The following is a 25,160-nucleotide window of genomic DNA, read 5'->3' as shown; positions in this document are numbered from 1 at the left end:
CCCCCCCCCCCCCCCATCCCTCCTCCCCCCGCGCTCTCTCTACTCGTTCCCTCTGTCTCGTTCCCTCTTCTCTGAGCGGGCCCTCTCATTTAGTAGCTGACAGCATGGAATAATTTCTAAATGGAACCAGAGCCCACGCACCCCTGGGAGTGGCTCAGAGTGCTTGGGCACACATACAGCTCATTGTTCTGTTCAGTGAAAGAGGGAGGAGGGAGGGAACGACAGAAATAAGGAAGCAAAAAGGTAGGTAGAGGGGAAAGATGGAAGGAGGAAGCATTTGAGAGGGAGGAGAGAGTCCTGCTTTAGCCAAATGTTTCCTCGATAATCTCTCTTTACAACCTTTTAGAAACACACGGTGTGTAGTTTTACATTCAGACTGAGGAATGTGACTCCACCGTCCACCCGGAGTAAGTCGGCAAGAGGGAGGAATGGAGTACGGGACAGGAATGCCAAGAATGAGCTTAATGCATGAAACTATAGTGTGTGCGTGCATCTTTTTTTGAATTTCCATGGGTGCTTGTGTGCAAGCCTATGCCTACTTACAAGCCTGTATGTTTGTGTGAGTGTGCATGTGTATGCATGTCTGTGAGAATGCTTGTGTCTTCATGCCTGCCTGTGTGTGGTGGTGTGGGGTGGGAGGGGCAGGGGTGTGATCATGTCTCTGCTTCAGACCCGCCCTCCCAGATCAGTGTGGTGACATTCCAGACCAGGACACACAGAGAGACAGGTCATTTCCTCTTAAAAGCCCCAAGAGCCCCAACACGACTTTATAGGAGCATATCATATTTTGTGTCAATTGAAAGCTAAGAGTCTATTTTTGGGAAATGACTATTTTCCATCTTAAAAAAATAAAAAGCAAAGGCTTTGATTTCTGGTCACACAGATGGAGAGAGTCTTTAAACGCTATTAGGACTACATCAAAACACACTCATGTTGAAGAAATTGCCCCTGACAACTAATAGAAGCTTTTATATTTAGTTTTGCAGAAATCATTTGCCTTCTGTAAGTTTAACAAATATTGCCTCGTGTCTTGTCATTCTGTTACCAAAAACACACATATCTTTAAGATTTTTTTATGGATAGCAATTTTGTTTATGAATTATTAAGTGACTAAAACATGTCATGATGTTACCAAATTGGTAACAGTGACAGATCAGTAACAGAATGACTGCAATTTAATCGGCCACTATGGGAAATCATAGTCACCAACCGCAGTGGCATTGGAGCACAGTAAAGTAGAGTAAAGAAAGGGATAATACAGTACAAAGTAGAGTAAAGAAAGGGATACTACAGTACAAAGTAGAGTAAAGAAAGGGATACTACAGTACAAAGTAGAGTAAAGAAAGGGATACTACAGTACAAAGTAGAGTAAAGAAAGGGATACTACAGTACAAAGTAGAGTAAAGAAAGGGATACTACAGTACAAAGTAGAGTAAAGAAAGGGATACTACAGTACAAAGTAGAGTAAAGAAAGGGATACTACAGTACAAAGTAGAGTAAAGAAAGGGATACTACAGTACAAAGTAGAGTAAAGAAAGGGATACTACAGTACAAAGTAGAGTAAAGAAAGGGATACTACAGTACAAAGTAGAGTAAAGAAAGGGATACTACAGTAGAGTAAAGAAAGGGATACAACAGTAGAGTAAAGAAAGGGATACTACAGTAGAGTAAAGAAAGGGATACTACAGTAGAGTAAAGAAAGGGATACTACAGTACAAAGTAGAGTAAAGAAAGGGATACTACAGTACAAAGTAGAGTAAAGAAAGGGATACTACAGTACAAAGCAGAGTAAAGAAAGGGATACTACAGTACAAAGTAGAGTAAAGAAAGGGATACTACAGTACAAAGTAGAGTAAAGAAAGGGATACTACAGTAGAGTAAAGAAAGGGATACTACAGTAGAGTAAAGAAAGGGATACTACAGTAGAGTAAAGAAAGGGATACTACAGTACAAAGTAGAGTAAAGAAAGGGATAATACAGTAGAGTAAAGAAAGGGATACTACAGTAGAGTAAAGAAAGGGATACTACAGTAGAGTAAAGAAAGGGATACTACAGTAGAGTAAAGAAAGGGATACTACAGTAGAGTAAAGAAAGGGATAATACAGTAGAGTAAAGAAAGGGATAATACAGTAGAGTAAAGAAAGGGATACTACAGTAGAGTAAAGAAAGGGATACTACAGTAGAGTAAAGAAAGGGATAATACAGTAGAGTAAAGAAAGGGATAATACAGTAGAGTAAAGAAAGGGATAATACAGTAGAGTAAAGAAAGGGATACTACAGTAGAGTAAAGAAAGGGATACTACAGTAGAGTAAAGAAAGGGATACTACAGTAGAGTAAAGAAAGGGATACTACAGTAGAGTAAAGAAAGGGATACTACAGTAGAGTAAAGAAAGGGATACTACAGTACAAAGTAGAGTAAAGAAAGGGATAATACAGTAGAGTAAAGAAAGGGATACTACAGTAGAGTAAAGAAAGGGATACTACAGTAGAGTAAAGAAAGGGATACTACAGTAGAGTAAAGAAAGGGATACTACAGTAGAGTAAAGAAAGGGATAATACAGTAGAGTAAAGAAAGGGATAATACAGTAGAGTAAAGAAAGGGATACTACAGTAGAGTAAAGAAAGGGATAATACAGTAGAGTAAAGAAAGGGATAATACAGTAGAGTAAAGAATTGGATAATACAGTAGAGTAAAGAAAGGGATACTACAGTAGAGTAAAGAAAGGGATACTACAGTAGAGTAAAGAAAGGGATACTACAGTAGAGTAAAGAAAGGGATACTACAGTACAAAGTAGAGTAAAGAAAGGGATACTACAGTACAAAGTAGAGTAAAGAAAGGGATACTACAGTACAAAGTAGAGTAAAGAAAGGGATACTACAGTAGAGTAAAGAAAGGGATACTACAGTAGAGTAAAGAAAGGGATAATACAGTAGATTAAAGAAAGGGATAATACAGTAGATTAAAGAAAGGGATAATACAGTACTTTTTTGTGTACATATTCAGGATACACCACCATGAATAAAATGACATTCATAACTAATAATTTCTGGAAAGTGCAGATCGAGGACCCATGATGTCATTCTGTTACCAAGTGTTGATCCACTTCACTTACTGTAAATATTTTTCTCAAAGTCAAGGTGTCATAATCATAGCTGACACCCCAGTCTTTCCGCAGACATCTTTTGAATCTTTATTTAGAGTAGATGTTTTTTTTTTACCCTTTTTTCTCCCCAATTTCGTGGTATCCAATTGTTGTAGTAGCTACTATCTTGTCTCATCGCTACAACTCCCGTACGGGCTCGGGAGAGACGAAGGTTGAATGTCATGCGTCCTCCGATACACAACCCAACCAGCCGCACTGCTTCTTAACACAGCGCGCATCCAACCCGGAAGCCAGCCGCACCAATGTGTCGGAGGCTACACCGTGCACCTGGCAACCTTGGTTAGCGCGCACTGCGCCCGGCCCGCCACAGGAGTCGCTGGTGCGCGATGAGACAAGGACATCCCTACCGACCAAGCCCTCCCTAACCCGGACGACACTAGGCCAATTGTGCGTCGCCCCACGGACCTCCCGGTCGCGGCTGGTTACGACAGAGCCTGGGCCAGAACCCAGGGACTCTGATGGCACAGCTGGCGCTGCAGTACAGCGCCCTTAACCACTGGGGAGGCCTTAGAGTAGATGTTTAACGTTGTTTTTGGAAAACGTGGTCACGTAAACTTGGAGATTTTACTGTCATTCTGTTGCCAAAATGTACGTCTGTACTCTTCAAGTAAATGTGTTTTAGTAAAATGTTCAGTAGCAGTTGTTAAAAGTAGACTTCTACAGTGCCAGTCAAAAGTTTGGACACACCGACTCATTCAAAGGTCTTTCTTAATTTTTTATTATTTTCTACATTGTAGAATAATAGTGAAGACATCACTAGGTTGGGTGATTGTGGAGGCCAGGTCATCTGATGCAGCACTCTCCTTCTTGGTCATATAGCCCTTACACAGACTGGAAGTGTGTTTTGGGTCATTGTCCTGTTGAAAAACAAATGATAGTCCCACTAAGCACAAATCAGATGGGATGTTGTATCGCTGCAGAATGCTGTGGTAGCCATGCTGGTTAAGTGTGCCTTGAATTCTAAATGAATCATGACAGCGTCACCAGCAATGCACCCCCACACCATCGCACCTCCTCGTTCATGCTTCACGGTGGGAACCACACATGCAGAGATCATCCGTTCACCTACTCTGCATCTCACAAAGAGATGGCAGTTGGAACCAAAAATCTAAAATGTGGACTCCTCAGACCAAAGGACAGATTTCCAGTGGTTTAATGTCCATTTGTGCTTGTGTTTCTTGGCCCAAGCAAGTCTCTTCTTCTTATTGGTGTCCTTTCGTAGTGTTTGCTTTGCAGCAATTTGACCATGAAGCCCTGATTCATGACTTCCTCATGAAGCTGGTTGAGAGAATGCCTAGAGTGTGCAAAGCTGTCAGGGTGGAAATTTTTTATTCCTCTAAATTCATTCATATTTGCTAAGGTTGAAAGAGGGAGAGGCCGTAAATAGTGTTTTTGTCCACTGTCTATACCTGACTTTCTATGCGCTTGTGAGACCCAAATGTAACCCCAGCAGCAGGAAGACCATGGAGTAGGAGATAAGTAGTAGTGGTGTGTGTGTGTGTGTGTGTGTGTGTGTGTGTGTGTGTGTGTGTGTGTTCTTTGCTCTTTATCAATGAGGGTTGCCATGGAGATATTGTGGCTCTGACCAGTGTGAGGGTTAGAGATCCCTGGGTCTCACAGTGGATGGAAAAGGGAACCACTGATCACACACGGAGAAAGAATACAGATCACCGGAAAATATCAATTTTTTATTTTTTTTATTTTTTTATTTTACTGTGAAGTAACTTGCTCTGTACTTGGTTTTTCTAATGCCACTGGTACATTCATGTAATAGTCATCCTAGTTCTGTGAGCACCCTGGCATGTCGTTGTGTTTGTCTGTGTGCCAACATGCCTTCCAGAGCCCGTCCCAGATTGAGCCTCCGTGTTCTGATCCACTCCATCTGTCCTCCGGTGACTCAGGTGGTGCTGTCTGTCTGTGTCTCCAGCTATTTATTTAGTGTACTATATCTCAGATACACTCCGAGAGGAGGAAAATGGTCAAAACCTTCTGGCATTGAGGAGCTGTACAGGAGGTCGTTATGTAAAGCTGTGTGGGGTTGGGTAGGTTACTTTCTAAATGTTACAGTTACTAGTTACCTGTCCATAATTGTAATCAGTAACAACTTTTGGATTACCTGAACTCCAGTAATGTAATCAGATTACTTTCTGTTTCTTCTTTCTGAAGAAGACAAAAGGGATCCATCAAACGTATTTGGTGTGTCTTCATAGTGGTCTCTGTTTGTTTCACCTGAGCGTGGTGGAACGAACTTAAACTTGTGCCTTTTTTCAATGCTGAATTGAATGTCATTGAGAGAACAGAAAGGTGTCATAATGTATTTTTTTCAGAAGCATCCTTTATGATTTTAAAAGTAATCCAAGAAGAAATCATCTACTTTTTCAAAAGTATCTGTAATGTGAAAACTGATTACATTTACAGGTTAACATAACGGATTCATTTTTTTTTGTAACCAGATTACATGTTTGAACGTGTGTGGTTTTTTTAATAGAAGATTTTCTTTGGAACGTTTTACTTGCAATGAATGATATGTGGTTGTCTTACCTGCCTTAGTTGAAAGAACGGAGTGTAAGTTGCTATGGGAAGCATCTGCTAATGGCTCAACATGTAAAATATGTTTGCATGTTTTTTGTGATTTCCATTTGACTGTTGTCAGCTCCTTATATGGACGTGTGTGTGTGTGTGTGTGTGTGTGTGTGTGTGTGTGTGTAGGTTCTTGTTGTAGCTGAGTCCTTATATAGTGCTGTGTGTGCGTGCGTGTATTCAGTTTCTTATTGTAGTTGAGTCCTTATATAGAGCTGTGTGTGTGTGTGTAGTTTCTTATTGTAGTTGTGTCCTTATATAGTCTGGGGTGTTGGGGTGTGTGCCACCGTCTTCGCTGATGTTATGTCTTGTTCATACCTTAGGGCCAGGCGCCTACCAGACACACACGGCGGGAGAGAGGGATGAGAAGGAGAGGAGGATTAGAGGAGAGGAGATGGGAGGTGTCTTTGTGATTTGGGCTGGCCAGCTATGGCTCTGCTCACTGCATGTTTGAGAACACAAATGAGTTCAACGTGTCTGAGGAGAAGAGGGAGAGAGTTGCCTCGCCACCAACCCTCGCCCTCTCTCTTCATGTTTTCCCCCTTCTCATTCTTTGCCTCTTATTCGCTGCCTGACTCCACTTGTTGTCTCTCTACTTACATGGTTCATCTATTTTCACTCTCTCTCTCTGTACTCTTAAAATCCCGTCCGTCTGTCTTTTTCAGTTTCTTCTCTCTTCCGTCTCTCTCTCTCTCTCTCTCTACCTCTCTCTGCAGTAAGGGATTTCCTCCTCCAGGCAGGTCATGTGACTGCAGATAGGGTGTGGTCTCCTTCATTCCTGCTTTATCCTTCTGCCACTGCAACAGTGGAACGAGGGAGGGAGGGGGAGAGAGGCGGAGGGGGAGAGATGTTGGTGTGTGTCCTGTTGCAGCTTTTTCATTGGTAAACACCAGCAACTGGTCAGCTCTTTAGAACAGAGGCAGCACAACACTGCATATACAAACACAGACCACATGCTAAGATAATGTTTGTTTAGCTGTGATTTGCTGGATATTATCATCTAGGTTTTTATATGGACTCGTATCTAAAAATAGGGGAGTGGACAGTGTGTTTGAATGCAAAACATTTGCTTATTGAATAACACACTTCAATGCTTCTCTCTCTCTCGTACTCTCTTACTCTGAGATTGTGTATTCTGAGGTTGTGTGGTGTTGTAGTGAGAGTAAGCACAGTTGAACGGAAGCTGGTTCTTTGAGAAGGGCCTGATTTTCCCTATGGAGTGTTATATGTTAAGACCGTTTATTATATTAATTCATATCTGAAGTCAACTGTGATCTGCGTGTGTGTGTGTGCACACCATACTGGGTGTGGGTGGAGCAAGTGTTGGCAGCGTGCGTGTGCTTACACTTTACATCACATGGGATGTATGAGTCATTAGTAGGCAGTATAGGGCCGTAAGCGATCAGCCAGCTATAGCATGTGGTGCTGGAACTGTAAAGCTGATTTTTTGAGCTGTTGCTGGGTGCGACTGGGCAAGTTCCCCACTGTCTAGGGTGTGGCCACAGCCACATTTGCTTAGTGGCAGGGGGGGGGGGGGTTTGGTGCAGTCTGTGAGTGGGGGGGTTGCGTGTCTGCTCTGCAGGGAGGGAAGGAGAGGGAGAGACGCAGTCCGTGCTTTAGTATGCAAGGCAGGTGTGTCTGCAGAGGCAGGAAGAGAGGAGGCAAGGAGGGATGATTGGGAAAGGGCAGGGAGGAGAGAGGTGAGGAGGGAGAAGTTGCGGGGCAAGAGAATGATAGAGGTGAGGAGTTCTGCCTCCTACCAACTGAACCTTATTCTCTCCTCTTGTTCTCTTTCCCCCTCTCTTCTCTTCATCTCTGCGCTCCCCTTTCTACCTCCATTAGAATACAAACCCAGCTCTTCATCTTTCACCTGTGTCACTAACCTCCCCTTCCCTATCTCCCTTTCCTCCCTGATTTGTTTACCAGTGTTTGTGATCTGTTTCGCCTCCAGCCAATCTGTTTTTCCATCCCCACCTGTTGAATACCCTGACTGCTGATGGATGAACGGAGGGTGTAGGGATGGACATGAGTGTTCGAGTACTCGGATGCCAAAGCTCGATTTGTTTTTTTTAAATGTATTTATTTATTTTAGATGTAAATTTTTTTTTTATGTAAAAACACTGTAAATCAATTTGGGGGAATGTGGTTTGTGGATGCCTGAGCGGGCAAGTGAAATGTTCTTGAAGACCACGTTAATTTTATTTGACGTGGATTTGTGGGGCACAACAGAAAATAATCCATGCCAAACATCACACAGTTCTTCTCCCTAAATTCCCTCCATGGCTCACTCAGTTGCGTTACGACCGTGAGTGCCTGTACAAGCTCCCGTTAGGCCTACAGGTATAAGTGCCTGTTAAAAACCAATGGGATACACAAGCCACATTCCTTGCCAAGTGACGACAGTTTTAGCAACAATTCAAAATGGACTGGTTGATTGTTCCAACAACAAGCTGCAGTTTTGGAATAAATGTGTCCCCTCTATTTTCCACTTAAACTAATTTGCAAACTGTTAGTGCCATTTAGAATTTGTTAGACTAGGCAGCAGGTAGCCTAGCAGTTAAGAGTGTTGGGCCAGTAACTGAAAGGTTACTAGTTCAAATCCCTGAGCCGACTAGGTGAAAAATCTGCTGACGTGTCCTTGAGCAAGAGCTTCTGCTAAGCGACTAAAATATGAAAAATAAATACCGGTTCAACACACAAGTGTGTGTGTGTGTGTGTGTGTAATATATATTTGTTTTCACTATTTGGACATAGGAGGACCCCAAAAAATACACTGACCCTCTCTCCATCACCAACCCAGCAACTGTTAACCCCATGTTACTCCGAAGAGCTGCTCCCAGGTTGCTGTTGTTGCTGCACTCCACTTTTCTCCCTTTGTTTTCTGTTCTAGATACAGGATATCTATATATCTTAACTATAATTTGATGCCAGTTCATGACGGTATATTTGTGTTTTCTTCTACTAATCATGAAAAGTCTGATTTTGGAAAACTCTAAATTTGATCCTGCACTTTTTAATGCCTACTAGACGCTTAACAGTTTAGTATGAATGAGATGTGAAGCTTTTTTTCTTCCAGACATTTTCTATCTCTACTTCTTTTCTTTTTTTCTCCTCTCTCTCTAGCGGGGTTATGATGCCTTAAATAATATGCTACCATTTAAACCAGGCAGCCATGTCCTGTCAATGTCCTCTTGTTGTCAAGTAAAGGGCTGGAATGGAAGGTCAGTGTTTAGAATGGATTTACCTTGTTCACTTATTCGCTGGTAAATGCTGCTGCCACTCTTCACAGCACGTTGTATTGAAGTGGCCTAGTACTAGAGGAAGAGAAGTGAGAGAATAGTGGAATGGGAGTAGCAGTGTGTAACTGGGAATTTACACGCTTAACATTCACTTACCACACACTGCGTATTGTATAATTATTTATATCTCCAGTACTGTAGTAATACTGCGTGTACACTTTGGGTATCTACTGTGGTAGCTGTTTGCTCTAATAGTCGTAAGACAATTTGTTCCTGGTTTGCTATATTTCTGTGCACGCACACGCTCGCACACACACACTGATCTAGCCTGAGGTACCGTGGTCACTAATTTCATCAGCTGGCCGATAGTAAGCAGATGAACAGTAGAGTGCTCTGTCCAGAATGACTAAGCTTATATGGAGTCATTGGCTGAATCCCAAATGGCAGCCTATGCCCTGTGTAGTACAAATGACCAGAGCCCACTATATAGGGCATAGGGTGTCATTTGGGACACTCCCCACAGGGAGAGGGAGAAAGAGGCAAAGAGACCGGGGTAGAAGGGAAGGGAGAATGGAAAAGAGAATGAGGGAGAGCAGGTTTTGTTCCTAGCATAGGCTGTCATGTAGCCTCATGGTCTTTGAGCCAGTTGAGCAACATTTCCCAAACTGGTGATAGCGACCCCATGTGGGGCCACCTGATTTGAAAATGGGGTTGCGAAAGAAACTCTGAAATAAAATAAAGCGGGCTGGTTCACAGAACCGGGGTTACGTCGGTAACCTCCGGTAGCCGCTAGATGCGGTTGTAATAAACAGAGCGGTTTCAGTTTTCTTCCTTCAAATGTGGCTCTATCTTTTGAACCGTTAAAGCTACAATCACCTGCTGCCCTCCCTCTCTTTAACATATCATCTACTTTACCTCTTTCTACTTTACCTCTTTTTCGACTCTACCCCTCTTTAACCTGTTGATCCTACTTGAGACGCAGACGTCTCAACAAGGCACCTGGAAATGCAAATGCACTATGCTAAATGCTAAATGTACTCGTTAAAACTCAAACGTTCATTAAAACACACATGCAGGGTATTGAATTAAAGCTACACTCGTGAATCTAGCCAACGAGTTTTAAAATGCTTTTCGGCGAAAGCATGAGAAGCTATTATCTGATAGCATGCAACACCCCAAAATGCCTGAAGGGGACGTAAACAAAATAATTAGCGTAGCCGGCGCTACACAAAACGCAGAAATAAAATATAAAACATTCATTACCTTTGATGATATTCTTTGTTGGCACTCCTATATGTTCCATAAACATCACAATTGGGTATTTTTCCCGATTTAAATCCATCCATGTATGCCCAAAATATCCATTTGTATAGCCTGTCTGGTTCAGGAAAAATGCTCTCTTCCAACACGCAACGTCATTTTTAAAAATTATATAAGTTGCCTATATTCTTTGACAAAACACTTCAACCTACTTTTGTAACCCAACTTTAGGTATTTGTAAACGTTAATAAGCGATCAAATTGATCACTGGGCGATCTGTATTCAATAGCAGCTACTCAAGAAAACAATGTCCCTTTTTCTCTTTTCCAAAATCGATTGCTGTATGCTGGACGGAATGAAGGATCTATTTGTCATGACACAAAGGATTTTTGTCAATGAAAATTACGTTTTTGGCTACATCGTGTGGAAGCTGTAGGAATTGCAATCTCGGCCCTATTTAATTTGGTGCCCCTTAAACAATACATGCAAGTGGCGCATGGATATTTTTTTCAGTGACCAGTTTTTCTTGCGCTTTTCGATCAAACACACGCTCTGTTATAGTCACAGCTGTGATTTAACCAGTTTTAGAAACTTCAGTGTTTTCTATCCACACATACTAATCATATGCATATACTATATTCCTGGCATGAGTAGCAGGACGCTGAAATGTTGCGCGATTTTTAACAGAATGTTCGAAAAAGGAGGGGGTAGACTTAACAGGTTTGTCATCTACTTTACCTATATTTCTAACTTTACCTCTGTCTGCCCTTCTCATAGAAATCTACTTGATTTTTCTACTCTCCCTCAATTTGAATTCAATTAAAACATATTTATTGGCATGAAAACCCAAATAAATGATGGCACAGATAGATTTGAGTAAAAAAACAGACCTCAATGGTCCATTGTTAATAGCAATTTAGAAGGACAACACAGTAATGAGGACTGTAATTTAATGAGACACATGTAGCAACGTTATTGCTCTGGTGGGTTATCCATATTTCTCTTTCTACACTACCTCTCGTTCTACTCTACCTCTCGTTCTACACTACCTCTCGTTCTACACTACCTCTCGTTCTACTCTACCCCTTGTTCTACTCTACCCCTCGTTCTACTCTACCCCTCGTTCTACTCTACCCCTCGTTCTACTCTACCCCTCGTTCTACTCTACCTCGCTCCCTTTTGTACGATCTGCCTTTCTACTTACTATATGTGCTTCCTTGCTTTACTGCTTTCCTTTTTCATCTAGCTCATTTCCCTCTCTACAGTATATGCATATCATTCCTCCTCCTCCACCCCCTCTGTTTTTATATCCTCATTTTTCTCTCACATTCCTCGCTCGCTCTTGATCTCTCCCTCGCTACATCATTCCATGCCAGAGTTGAGAAAGTGGGGCTCTTCAGTAGCTTGGCGGTGTATTCTGAATAGTATCTAGTGATGATTACAGTGTAAGTGGTGAGTTACTTGACAACAGGCCTGGTAGCAGATCAGGGTGGAGTGGTGTGTGTGTGTGTGTGGAGTTAGTCAAATACACAGCCATGCTGTTAAAACAGAACCTCCCTGTGCTCTGCTGTATGCTGTGTGTTTGTGTGAATAAGGAAGTGTAGGTAGTTGGCCACATGCCTTGTATTTGTGCTGCTCTCACTTCCTTTACTCAGAGGGAATCCCTCAGCTAGTAGTAGCTGGACGCACACAGCCTTTTCTTTGGCTGTTCGCTACCGTGTTATCGTCTACTTCTCTAAGGTATTCTGTCTTTTCTTTTCTCTACCCTCTCTCTCCCATCGCTGTGGCATAGGCCATAGTTTGGATGTATTTAATCAGGTCATGTTACTAGAATAATGAGGGTACCCCCCCCCCCCCCCCCCCCCCTATCATTTCGGCATTCAAGTGAATTATTAGATCATTCTCCTCGTCCCTGTTTTTCACATTCTTTCATTCCTCATCTCTCCATCTCACATCCCCTCTCTCCCTAATTGTATCATCACAATAGCTATAATTACTGCATTCCGTGTTAATGACATCACCGCGCTGTTTTGCATAATGAGGGAACAAGCAGAGGCATCTGCGTTATTTTCTTGGTGTTGGAGAGGCTCCGGCGCTTGGGCTAATTTCACTAATGAAATGACTATTGGTAAAATTAGCGTGCCAGTTGATTAGCTTGTCTTAATGGGTAGCTAGATCCTCACCCATCGACATTAATAAACATCTCTTCTCATAGAGACGTGTCACAGATCTGTGTTGTTGTTCATTTTGGTGGCGGTGGTGCTCATTCTCTCTGGCGATGGATCGATGATGGTTAATGTGGTTTATAGCAAAGTGACCGTGGGAAACGAGAAGAAGTCGGTAAAAGTCATGCTTACGGCTGTTTTTCATACCGTTTATTCACGACCACGTTAACTAAGTAGAGAGGAAGAGAGAGATGAAGAGGGGCACAGAGGAGGATAAGAGTGAGGGTGAGAACAATACACAGAGAGAGCAAAAGGGGGATAGAGCGAGAGAAGGGGAGAGGCTGGTGACGTGGGGACATACTTTTGGTCATGTAGTGTATGTGGACACCTACTCATCGAACATCTCATTCCAAAATCATGGGCATTAATATGGAGTTGGTCCCCCGTTTGCTACTATAACAGACTTCACTCTTCTGGGAAGAGTGCTCGGCCATGGAAACCCATTTTATGAAGCTCCCGACTAACTGTTTTGGTACTGAAGTTGCTTCCAGAGACAGTTTGTAACTCGGTGGTGTTGCAACCGAGGACAGACGATTTTTACGCGCTACACGTTTCTGCATTGGGCAGTCCTGTTCTGTGAGCTTGTGTGGCCTGCCACTTTGCGGCTAAGCCGTTGTTGCTCCTAGACATTTCCACTTCACAGTGACAGCACTTACAGTTGAACGGGACAGCTCTGGCAGTGCATAAATTTGATGAACTGACTTGTTGGAAAGTTGGCATCCTATGATGGGGCCACATTAAATTCACTAAACTCTTCAGTGAGGCCATTCTACTGCCAAAGTTTGTCTATGGATATTGCATGGCTGTGTGCTCGATTTTATACACCTGTCAGCATTGGCTGTGGTTGAAATAGCTGAATCCACTAATTTGTCCACATACTTTTGTATATATAGTGTATTGCAGTGTACTGAATGTTGTCTAAAAGCTCTCACTGTTTGGGCCCCTAATTTAGGGAGCCATTTAGTGGCCCTTTAATGGTCCCCAGGCGACTGCTGACATTTCGCAAAGTCGATAGATTTTGTTTGGAAACTGAGCTCAAGTGGCATTTACACATGCATACTGGTTACATCAGGCTAATGCATTTGTAGACCCGAGCAGCGTCTACCAACTTTTTGTCCAGAAGCATTGCTGAAAACGCCATCATTGAAACTCTAGAGGCCAGGTCACTTCCCCTCTGTGGAAAGTCTCTCTCTCTCACACATACACAGAGAGGAACACACACTTTTTGGGGGAGCAATATAGATGGCCATTCACTTTGAATGGTAAGCTGTATATACTGTTGAAGTCGGAAGATTACCTACACCTTAGCCAAATACATTAACTCTGTTTTTCACAATTCCTGACATTTAATCAGAGTAAAAATGCCATTCCTCCTGACAGACCTGGTGTAACTGAGTCAGGTTTGTAGGCCTTTTCAGTTCTGCCCACAAATTTTCTATAGGATTGAGGTCTGGGCTTTGTGATGGCCACTCCAATACCTTGACTTTGTTGTCCTCAAGCCATTTTGCCACAACTTTGGAAGTATGCTTGTGGTCATTGTCTATTTGGAAGACCCATTTTGCGACCAAGCTTTAACTTCCTGACTGATGTCCTAAGATGTTGCTTCAAAATATCCACATCATTTTCAAGCCTTTCATGCCATCTATTTTGTGAAGTGCGGCAGTCCGTCCTACAGCAACGCACCCCCACAACATAATGCTGCCACCCCCATGCTTCACGGTTGGGATGGTATTCTTCGACTTGCATGTCTCCCCCTTTTTCTCCAAACATAACGATGGTCATTATGGCCAAACATTTCTATTTTTGTTTCATCAGACCAGAGGACATTTCTCCAAAAAGTACAATCTTTGTTTATGAGCGGCCTATCAGGTTATGATGATATAGGACTCGTTTTACAATGGATTAGAGGTCGACCGATTTAATCGGAATGGCCGATTTTAATTAGGGCCGTTTTCATAACAATCGGTATTCAGCATTTTTGGACACCAGTTATGGCCGATTACATTGCACTCAAGGTAAGGTGCTACCTAGCATTTAACCTATCTTATAAAAAACAATCAATCTTAACATAATCACAAGTTAACTACACATGGTTGATGATATTGCTAGTTTATGTAGCTTGTCCTGTGTTGCATATAATCGTTGTGGTGCCTGTTAATTTATCATTGAATCACAGCCTACTTCGCCAAACGGGTGATTTATTAACAAGCGCATTCGCGAAAAAAGCACTGTTGTTGCACCAATGTGTACCTAACCATAAACATCAATGCCTTTCTTAAAATCAGTACACAAGTATATATTTTTTAATCTGCATATTTAGTTAATATTGCCTGCTAACATGAATTTCTTTTAACTGGGGCAATTTTCTCACTTCTTTTGCGTTCTGTGCAAGCAGAGTCATGGTATATGCAGCAGTTTGGGCCGCCTGGCTTGTTGCGAACTGTGTAAAGACCATTTATTCCTAACAAAGACCGTAATTAATTTTCCAGAATTGTACATAATTATGACATTGAAGGTTGTGCAATGTAACAGCAATATTTAGACTTAGGGATGCCACCCGTTAGATAAAATACGGAATGGTTTCGTATTTCACTGAAAGAATAAACGTTTTGTTTTCGAGATGATAGTTTCCGGATTTGACCATATTAATGACCCAAGGCTTGTATTTCTGTGTGTTATTATATTATAATTAAGTCTATGATTTGATAGAGCAGTCTGACCTGAGCGGTGGTAGGCAGCAGCAGGCTCGTAAGCATTAATTCAAACAGTACTTTCATGCATTTGCCAGCAGCTCTTTGCTGTGCTACAAGCATTGCGCTGTTTATGAATTCAAGCCTATCAACTCCCGAGATTAGGCTGGCAATACTAAAGTACCTATTAGAACATCCAATAGTCAAAAGTATATGAAATACAAATGGTATAGAGAGAAATAGTCCTATAATAACTACAACCTAAAACTTCTTACCTGGGAATATTGAAGACTCATGTTAAAAGGAACCACCAGCTTTCATATGTTCTGAGCAAGGAACTGAAACGTTAGCTTTTTTACATGGCACATATTGCACTTTTACTCTTCTCCAACACTTTGTTTTTGCATTATTTAAACCAAATTGAACACGTTTCATTATTTATTTGAGACTAAATTGATGTGTTATATTAAGTGTTAATTCGGTATTGGTGTAATTGTCATTATTATATATAAATTAATAATATAAATAAAAATCATCCGATTAATCGGTATCAGCTTTTTTTGGTCCTCCAATAATCGGTATCGGCGTTGAAAAATCAGAATCGGTTGACCTCTACTATGGAGATATATATATATATATATATATATACTTTTGTACCTGTTTCCTCCAGCATCTTCACAAGGTCCTTTTGCTGCTGTTCTGGGATCGATTTGCACCTTTCACACCAAAGTACGTTCATCTCTAGGAGACAGAACGTGTCTCCTTCCTGAGCGGTATGAGGGCTGCGTGGTCCCATTGTGTTTATACTTGCATACTGTTGTTTGTACTGATGAACGTGGTACCTTCAGGTGTTTTGGAAATTGCTCCCAAGGATGAACCAGACTTGTGGAGGTCTACAATATTTTTCTGAGATCTTGGCTTATTTCTTTAGATTTTTCCCATGATGCCAAGCAGCGAGGCACTGAGTTTGAAGGTTGGCCTTGAAATACAGCCACAGGTACACCTCCAATTGACTGTCAATTTGCCTATCAGAAGCTTCTAAAGCCATGACATTTCTGGAATTTTCCAAGCATTTAAAGGCACAGTCAACTTAGTGCATGTAAACTTTTGACCCACTGGAATTGTGATACAGTGAAATAATCTGTCTGTAAACAATTGTTGGAAAAATTTGATGTCCTAACCGACTTGCCAAAACTATAGTTTGCTAACAAGGATTTTGTGGAGTGGTTGAAAAACACGTTTTTTTTGAATGACTCCAACCTAAGTGTGTGGAAACTTCCATTGAGGAGCAGTACATGGCCATGGTGGTTGTTTTGTCTAACTGCTTCAGTGAAAGGCCTGAGGTTAAATCAGTGAGGTGCTCTTTGTTTTTACATTTCTATCAAATTCCAGGGAAGATGTCAGAGTATAAAGAAGAGCATATTAACCCAATCTAGGTTAATGCCTTCCTGCAGGTTCTCACAAGCAAACCACCTCACATACACCACTTTCCCATATATAAAATAACCGCTCCTAGGCTAATTATAATATGGTTGTGTGTGTGTGTCAGTCAGGGTTTTTGTTAGGAAAATTTGCCAAGTGACTGTGAATATTTACATTTATCTGACATTTTGAGAAAATGCCCCGGTCATCCATATGTATTGGGGTGCGTAACCCATTAGGGCGTCCACCCAAGCAGCCAGCACCATCAATAAACGAGCAATGTTGGCCAAATGAGCCACATTTACGTGTCCTTGAGAACAACCCTAATTACACATTTCTAAAACACTATTCCTTGTGTTTTCGGTGCGTAGCCTATGCAAAAACGTTCTTGCCCATTTGCATTATTGGTTTTTACTTTCCTAAAACAATAATTATTCAGCTGTTGGAGATTTGAGCACTAAACGCACCAGGGCGTTGCATGCATATGCCAATAGGCTTAGGCATTCACTGTACGATATTAATATTTAAAAAAAGATATAAATGAAGATAAAGGTTAGACCTAGAGCTGCAGAGATGCTGGTGGAATGCTGCACTGACATGCCTTTCAGATGGGCTACTGCGTCTGCTATGATATAGGCGTACACAAGGAGACTAATCCGTTAATTTTCTATCATAATTAATGATGAGCATTATATTGTTAATTTCTAGGATTCACCCCGGTGAGGCCTAAAACATTCTTCCTCACCTCAAGTTCAACTTTCAGAGTCAGTTGGTGCGCACTGCCACACAACACCAAACCTTCACAAAAGTTTCTAAACTTTATTTGGGTAATTTCAAAACTAAGTCAAGCCATTGTTTATAGGCAAAATAAGAGCAGGATATTATATTTTGGCAAACACAATATTACAGTTGGAACTTAATTTGGCCAAAGAAAATGGCCCAACAGAATGAAATAAAACACTTGTGAACTGGTTTAAACATTCACAAATGTTTTGAACAGGCTATATTGCAGCAATTACCAACAAAGTCTAGTGCTTCCCGTATCCAACAAATGACAGCAATAGGCAGGTCTACTTGACCTCGTTAACTAAATACGGAGGACACAATTAAAACGGCAGATCGTATTGAGAAAACCAAATGAAACAAAACACTTTTTTTGAATATTAAACAACTGGTTTAGATGAATAAATAGGCCTACAATAATAATAATAATACAACAAATTATTACAAACAGCCCCCCCCTTTCACTATCGGCATACTTTTCCCCCTCTAACTTTCGTTTTACTTCAATGAAAATGGCCTCCATCTTCACAATCAACAGTAACTTAGGCCAAGGCTCGTCTCTCGCTCCTCAGCATCAGGTGCATGTACGTAAGGCAATCGGGGTGTGTATGAGAGGCAGCCCGACAATTTTTATGAATCGGCTTTTCATCATTTTTTATCGGCCAAAAGTCGTCACTTTCCCCTAACGGAACCCTGGTGTGGATCCGCGTGTGCATGAGTGTATTTCTGGCCTGTGAGACAGAGAATGGAAGTCTGGAGAGTCACACTCCAGCACATCAGTTCTTATCACATAAGCACACATCAAAGGCAGACCTCCATTTGGGGTGTTTAGTATGTCATGGAGAGCCCAGAGGAGTGGGACACACACACACGCACACACACACACACACTGGCTCAGATGAGTGGTCCAGAGCGTTATCTCACATTAGCATAATGTCCTCTTCCTTCCAGTCAGTTTCAACACAGCGCTGCATTAAAGACTGCTGTATTAGACTTTGTATTGTATGGGAGATATTAACAATCTATTATAGCTCCTCTCTACAGCTACACACCACTGATAACTACTCCATAGCACTGGTGTCATAGAACCAGGTCACTATGGTGATTCCCATGGCGTCTTTATCCTCTGCCTCCATATAGGGGAATTAGGATTCTATGTGAAAAGCAGTCGTTTTGGGACAAGCAGTTGGATCCACTGCGAGACGGCTAATCTTATACAAACAATGGGTCTGTGTGTGTCAAGTGAGAGTCGGATTATCCTAAATATGTTTCCCACTGTATGGCCTGTCCAACCTCGATGCAAAGCATGGCTGTCTTTCCCATTCAGAGAATCACATGCTCTCTGCTTTTGAAAATCTCTTTAGCGTTTTGGCATTTTCTTCTCTGATCTCAGTTCTTCCACTCTTGCAATTTTCTTGCAATTCTTTACATTTTGCAATGTCGACTGTGTATGCGTGTAGTATTTGCGTGACCCAAAAAAATGACAATGGGCAACAACAAAAACTTGATAGAAAAACGTTAGCTGACATGGGCTGGTTGATCTGGACACTTTCTGACTAGTTATACATCGCTCTCTAAGGTCTGCAATAACTAACACGACGAGGAACTGATGATGCCGTACCCAATTTCGTAATTGCACCTTGCGCGTTCTACAATTGTAACTTTCAAGAGTACGTTTCAAACCGGGCTGAGTTCCTTAAAATACAAATGACCCCCCTCGCCCGCCCCACAGTTTGGGGAACCGCTGCCATACTGTTCCTACAATAATTTTATAATAATACAATAATTTTTCTTTTTTTTTTCGGGTTATGTGGTGGTGATCTTGTAGTATTTGATAGAAATCCTCAATAGCAAGCTATTCCTGTGGTTTATATTCATGTTTTAAAACCTTTTTTTTCTTGTCTCTTTCTCCTGCAGTTTTGTGGAACAGAAGAAGTGGTCAACGGATCATGACTCCACTGTTTCCTTGGTAGATAATATGCACTTCCGGGTCCAGACGCTCGTCCACTGATGTTCATCTCCCACACCTGGCAGAGAGACCACCACTCAATACTACTACAATACCCACATTTCCTGTCTGCACAAAGTAAGGACTTAGGTGTTGAAGCCCTTAGGTGACTTGGACTTCCTTATTGTACTATTGAACTATTTCCGCACTACGAGCCAGTTCCTAGTTTACAACTGTCACGCACAGTGATCTTAGAGAGACAGTAGGCGAGTAAATAGAAAAACAATCAAACACCGACAAAATGGCCAACAACACGGCGGACCACCCTCCCGGGAACTCTGTTGCCGATGGCAACCAGGAGGGGGACTTTGGCATCACGGTGATGGACCTCCGAGAGCTGATGGAGCTGAGGAGTGGAGAGGCCGTCACCAAGATAGCCGACTCCTACGGAGACGTGCAGGGGGTCTGCCGCAGGCTCAAGACATCGCCCATCGAGGGTAAGAGACATTACACTCACACATTACTGTATCACCCCATTAGTCCTACTGAATGTTATAATGATGATGTCATCATATATCTGACCCTTATTCATAGGTTGCACCTCTGTCACTCGGTCGCGTCATGCCATTGTTGGTCATGTCATGCCATTGTTATGAACATCTACTCAAGTCGCCCTCTACCAGAGGCACAGTAGTGGTGCCCTAAAGTGATGATAAGCGCCCAGTCATTCTGGACAGAGGCTAAATATGGTTTAGTCTAAATTACACAATAGTGCCTGGAAATACGATGACATTGAGAAAGTAGTCAAATGTATAGTTGGAAACAACTTTGCCAGCATTATCATGTCGTCAAATGTACTTTAGACAGATGGCAATGTTGTCATTAGCTAGCAAAGTTCGTCAACAATTGCTAGCAATGCCTCAAGTCAGCTAGCTAAAATCAGGTAATCAGGTAATGTGTAATTGTGGTAAATTGTAGAAAGAATGCCCTCTTAAATGACAATGACCCGGCCTCCCGGGTGGCGCAGTGGTTAAGGGCGCTGTACTGCAGCGCCAGCTGTGCCATCAGAGTCCCTGGGTTCGCGCCCAGGCTCTGTCGTAACCGGCCGCGACCGGGAGGTCCGTGGGGCGACGCACAATTGGCCTAGCGTCGTCCGGGTTAGGGAGGGCTTGGTCGGTAGGGATGTCCTTGTCTCATCGTGCACCAGCGACTCCTGTGGCGGGCCGGGCGCAGTGCGCGCTAACCAAGGTTGCCAGGTGCACGGTGTAGCCTCCGACACATTGGTGCGGCTGGCTTCCGGGTTGGATTCGCGCTGTGTTAAGAAGCAGTGCGGCTGGTTGGGTTGTGTATCGGAGGACGCATGACTTTCAACCTTCGTCTCTCCCGAGCCCGTACGGGAGTTGTAGCGATGAGACAAGATAGTAGCTACTACAACAATTGGATACCACGAAATTGGGGAGAAAAAAGGGTAAAAATAAAAAATAAAATAAAAAAAGACTGACCCCTAAAAAATTCACTCGAACATTCAAAACAATATTGTGACGAAACATTTAACCCATTAATGGGGCCCATGGCCAGAGTTAGGCCGCTGGTTGTGCTGAGTCCCAGGGCTAAACTGCTCTGACATGACTGATTTTTAAATCCGTTTGAGCAACAGAGAGTGAAGGGTTAATTATGGAGGTTAAGTGATGCTGTGTGTAGGACATTTTTATCGTTGCTGTTTCCTACCCAAAGTTTTGAAAATACACGCTGAAGTACATCATATGTATAATATAGGTCCAGTATGGGCTGTGCAAGTTCAATGACCTGCTAATGCTAACCATTTAACCCAATACAGTATCTATTTCACTGTACAGCCACTCCCCAGTCCCCAGCAAGCCTTTAGCTAGTGAAGTATTCCTTTAACTGCTCCCTCCTGCACATGCTATCCATTAGCGCAGGTGTGGCTATGGGCCTACTGCTAATGAGTTAGACACCGTTTGCTAACCAGGCCTTCAAACCATCCCCGGGCTGGCTTTAGAAACAAGGAGATAATCTTTCGCCATCAACAACTTGCACTCTGATTTATCATCAGAACATTTACGCACGTGCACACACGTACATACACGATTGGAATCACTCAGAGTAGATTAATCACATGATATCTGACAGCTGATCAACAATGGGTTGAGAGTAGAACATGGCCACTGCTACTTTCTCTCTCCCTCCCGCCTCCTTTCTCTCTCTCCACTTCCCACCCTCCCTTTCTCTCTCTCTCCCTCCCACCTCCTTTCTCTCTCCCTCCCACCTCCTTTCGCTCTTGCTTGCTTGCTCGCAAGTGCCCCTCCTTGGTTCTGCGGTTCATTCCAGGGTTGGAATTAGTTCCACACTGTAGCCCTAATGACTTCATAGATCATTGCTCTATTCCATTTAGTAATCAAGGGACAGCTGTAGTGCCGTTCTCCGCACAATAAATGACTATTTTTAATGAAGGAAACATAATTATGTTTTCAGTGGACTGACGGGTGGATGGGGGGGAGGGAGAGCCACTCAAACACATAACGAAAGGCTGGTTAATTGCAGTAGAAAACAAGATGGGTTTTCTGCTGGTTGTTTTGTAAGCAAATGGTCCTCAGAAGCCTGGCATCTCATCACTGTTGTCATAATGCCGCTATTTAGTGCGTGGATTCACTTTCTTTCACTAGACAAGAAGGGGCCGCTCGGCTCAAATTACTTGTCTAGGATTCGGTTTGCCTTGCCGATACAGTTCTACTTCAGTCCCTTGGTTGTGTGAGGAAGTGTTCTATCCACCGGGGGGCTTCTCTGACAATGACGTCACTCTCATCTCACCACAGCCCAGTGCATGTTACAAATGTATATCTTTATCCGTCTGTACCGCTTCCGTACACAGTACTGTAGCTAGCAGAACACTTCCTTATTTGATATGGCTGGCTAGTTATCTACCAACTACAATGTGTTTTATCCAAAATGCCACCCTATTCCCTATATACTGTAGTACGCCACATTTGACCAGGACCTATATGGCTCTGGTCAAAAGCATTGCACTGTATAGGGGATAGGGTGCCATTTGGGAACATGTGAATACTGATGCAGTAGCACTAAGTGCATCACCTGATCCAGGATAAATGTGGTTGTTCATTTCCTAGAGATGGATCCAGTCGTTTTATCTCTATGGTTCATTACTCTGTGGTGCATCAGTGGAGGCGGGAGAGGAGAGAAAGATGAGCATTAACCTCCACCTTAACAACACTTTACCACCTCCATTAACACTCACCTGAACTACTACACAGAGAGGAGAGGCACTTTCCCCTTTTCTCCACCCACTACACACACACACACACACACACACACACACACGTGCCCGTACACACACAGACACATGCATGCCTGCGTACACAAACAAAAGTGCATACAAATGCACGCACACACACACTCTTGGACACTCTCAGCATTGCCATAAGTACAGTTTCATCGGATTTGCTCTTCTCTGCTATGTTGTGTTCAGTGTAGCGTTGTTTGCTCCAGAGACACTACTGTTTCTTTGAAAACACAATGCAATGCTTCTGCTCCTGTTGATTTTGCTGTCCAACCTAGGTTTGAGACTGGATCTGCTCAAGTTATCCAACCAGGGTATCGAGCACGGGGGACCAGGGTATCGAACACGGGGGACCAGGGTATCGAACACGGGGGACCAGGGTAACGAACACAGGGGACCAGGGTATCGAACACGGGGGACTCCATAACAACTTACGTAGGCAAGGCTTACATAGAATTAGAACATGACACATCACTATTTCAGGCAAAGGGGAGAAACTTACGACAGTCCAGCAAGGTAAAGAAACAACTAGACATTATTACTTAGGATATAAGCCTAGTTAGATGTGTGTAAACACGCCCTAGTTCTCTTGTGGAGGCGGTTAGAATGGCGTGGCATGTAGGCATATATGACACGGGCAGAGCAGTGATTCATCGCTGTGCCTGCAGCTAATGGCCCAGCCTCATTGGCCCAGGATTTCCCTGTTCGGTGGGTGGGGTTGTATGACACATCAGCTCAGTTATGCTGCTAGCGCCATGGCAGGAAAAGAGCAGGATTACAGCATTACACGAGACTGCCTTTAAGAGTGATGAAGACTAGAATGTGGTCACCCCTGTATTTTTGAGTGTACTGGTGAGATTCACTCCGAATATATTATAGGCAATTAGACCATGCGTAGTTTGACGTTCTTGGTCTCTGATGTTATAAATAAATGAGTTTATTTCCAAAGTGCTATATCCACCAATTTTTCACGTGTGTTTTTTTTCACCAGAAATGATTGCTTAGTGTTTGTCCAAAATATTACTGTACTTAGATGTTTTATTCATAGATTCTAGATGTGGATTAAAAGGTAGTTTTTTTGTTGTTGCAAAAACCTAAATGTCCATTGTTAAGCTGGAATGGAATGTTCGTATCCTGTATATTTCATTGTGATACAGTATGTGGTTGTCTCACCTAGCTATCTTAAGATGAATGCACTTAGTGTAAGTCACTCTGGATAAGAGCATCTGCTAAAATACTAAAATGTCTAATGTAAATGTTTTGCATACAGATCTCATATTGAGGGGAAGCATGTTTTAGCCACCTTCTAGAGATGTGAAACATGTGCAGTGCATTCGGAAAGTATTCAGACCCCTCGACTTTTTCCACATTATTCTAAAATGGATTCAATCGTTTCTTCTCTCATCAATACCCCATAATGACAAAGCAAAAACAGGTTTTTAGAAATCTTTGTGTGTGTGTGTGTGTAAATGTCATTATTTTATATACAGTGCCTTGCGAAAGTATTCGGCCCCCTTGAACTTTGCAACCTTTTGCCACATTTCAGGCTTCAAACATAAAGATATAAAACTGTATTTTTTTGTGAAGAATCAACAACAAGTGGGACACAATCATGAAGTGGAACGACATTTATTGGATATTTCAAACTTTTTTAACAAACCAAAAACTGAAAAATTGGGCGTGCAAAATTATTCAGCCCCCTTAAGTTAATACTTTGTAACGCCACCTTTTGCTGTGATTACAGCTGTAAGTCGCTTGGGGTATGTCTCTATCAGTTTTGCACATCGAGAGACTGACATTTTTTCACATTCCTCCTTCTAACACCTGGATATGTTTATTTTTGAACCATTCCATTGTAGATTTTGCTTTATGTTTTGGATCATTGTCTTGTTGGAAGACAAATCTCCGTCCCAGTCTCAGGTCTTTTGCAGACTCCATCAGGTTTTCTTCCAGAATGGTCCTGTATTTGGCTCCATCCATCTTCCCATCAATTTTAACCATCTTCCCTGTCCCTGCTGAAGAAAAGCAGGCCCAAACCATGATGCTGCCACCACCATGTTTGACAGTGGGGATGGTGTGTTCAGCTGTGTTGCTTTTACGTCAAACATAACGTTTTGCATTGTTGCCAAAAAGTTCAATTTTGGTTTCATCTGACCAGAGCACCTTCTTCCACATGTTTGGTGTGTCTCCCAGGTGGCTTGTGGCAAACTTTAAACGACACTTTTTATGGATATCTTTAAGAAATGGCTTTCTTCTTGCCACTCTTCCATAAAGGCCAGATTTGTGCAATATACGACTGATTGTTGTCCTATGGACAGAGTCTCCCACCTCAGCTGTAGATCTCTGCAGTTCATCCAGAGTGATCATGGGCCTCTTGGCTGCATCTCTGATCAGTCTTCTCCTTGTATGAGCTGAAAGTTTAGAGGAATGGCCAGGTCTTGGTAGATTTGTAGTGGTCTGATACTCCTTCCATTTCAATATTACCGCTTGCACAGTGCTCCTTGGGATGTTTAAAGCTTGTGAAATCTTTT

The 25,160-nt window shown here is 42.4% G+C and overlaps 1 protein-coding gene across 9 annotated transcripts in view; it reads left to right on the top strand.

The window, feature by feature from the left end:
• LOC110493206 (plasma membrane calcium-transporting ATPase 1) overlaps positions 1-25,160 on the top strand; it is a 162,759-nt gene that overhangs the window by 26,416 nt on the left and 111,183 nt on the right. For all 9 annotated transcript variants that reach the window (XM_036950054.1, XM_036950060.1, XM_036950055.1 and 6 more), the window contains one exon: positions 19,283-19,810. In XM_036950054.1, the coding sequence (XP_036805949.1) occupies positions 19,615-19,810 (196 nt within the window). In that variant the 5' untranslated portion in view covers positions 19,283-19,614. The remainder of the gene's footprint in view (positions 1-19,282; positions 19,811-25,160) is intronic.

Source organism: Oncorhynchus mykiss, chromosome 17, assembly GCF_013265735.2.
Source record: "Oncorhynchus mykiss isolate Arlee chromosome 17, USDA_OmykA_1.1, whole genome shotgun sequence".
Taxonomy (NCBI): domain Eukaryota; kingdom Metazoa; phylum Chordata; class Actinopteri; order Salmoniformes; family Salmonidae; genus Oncorhynchus; species Oncorhynchus mykiss.
This window is presented reverse-complemented; position numbering and strand designations above follow the sequence as displayed.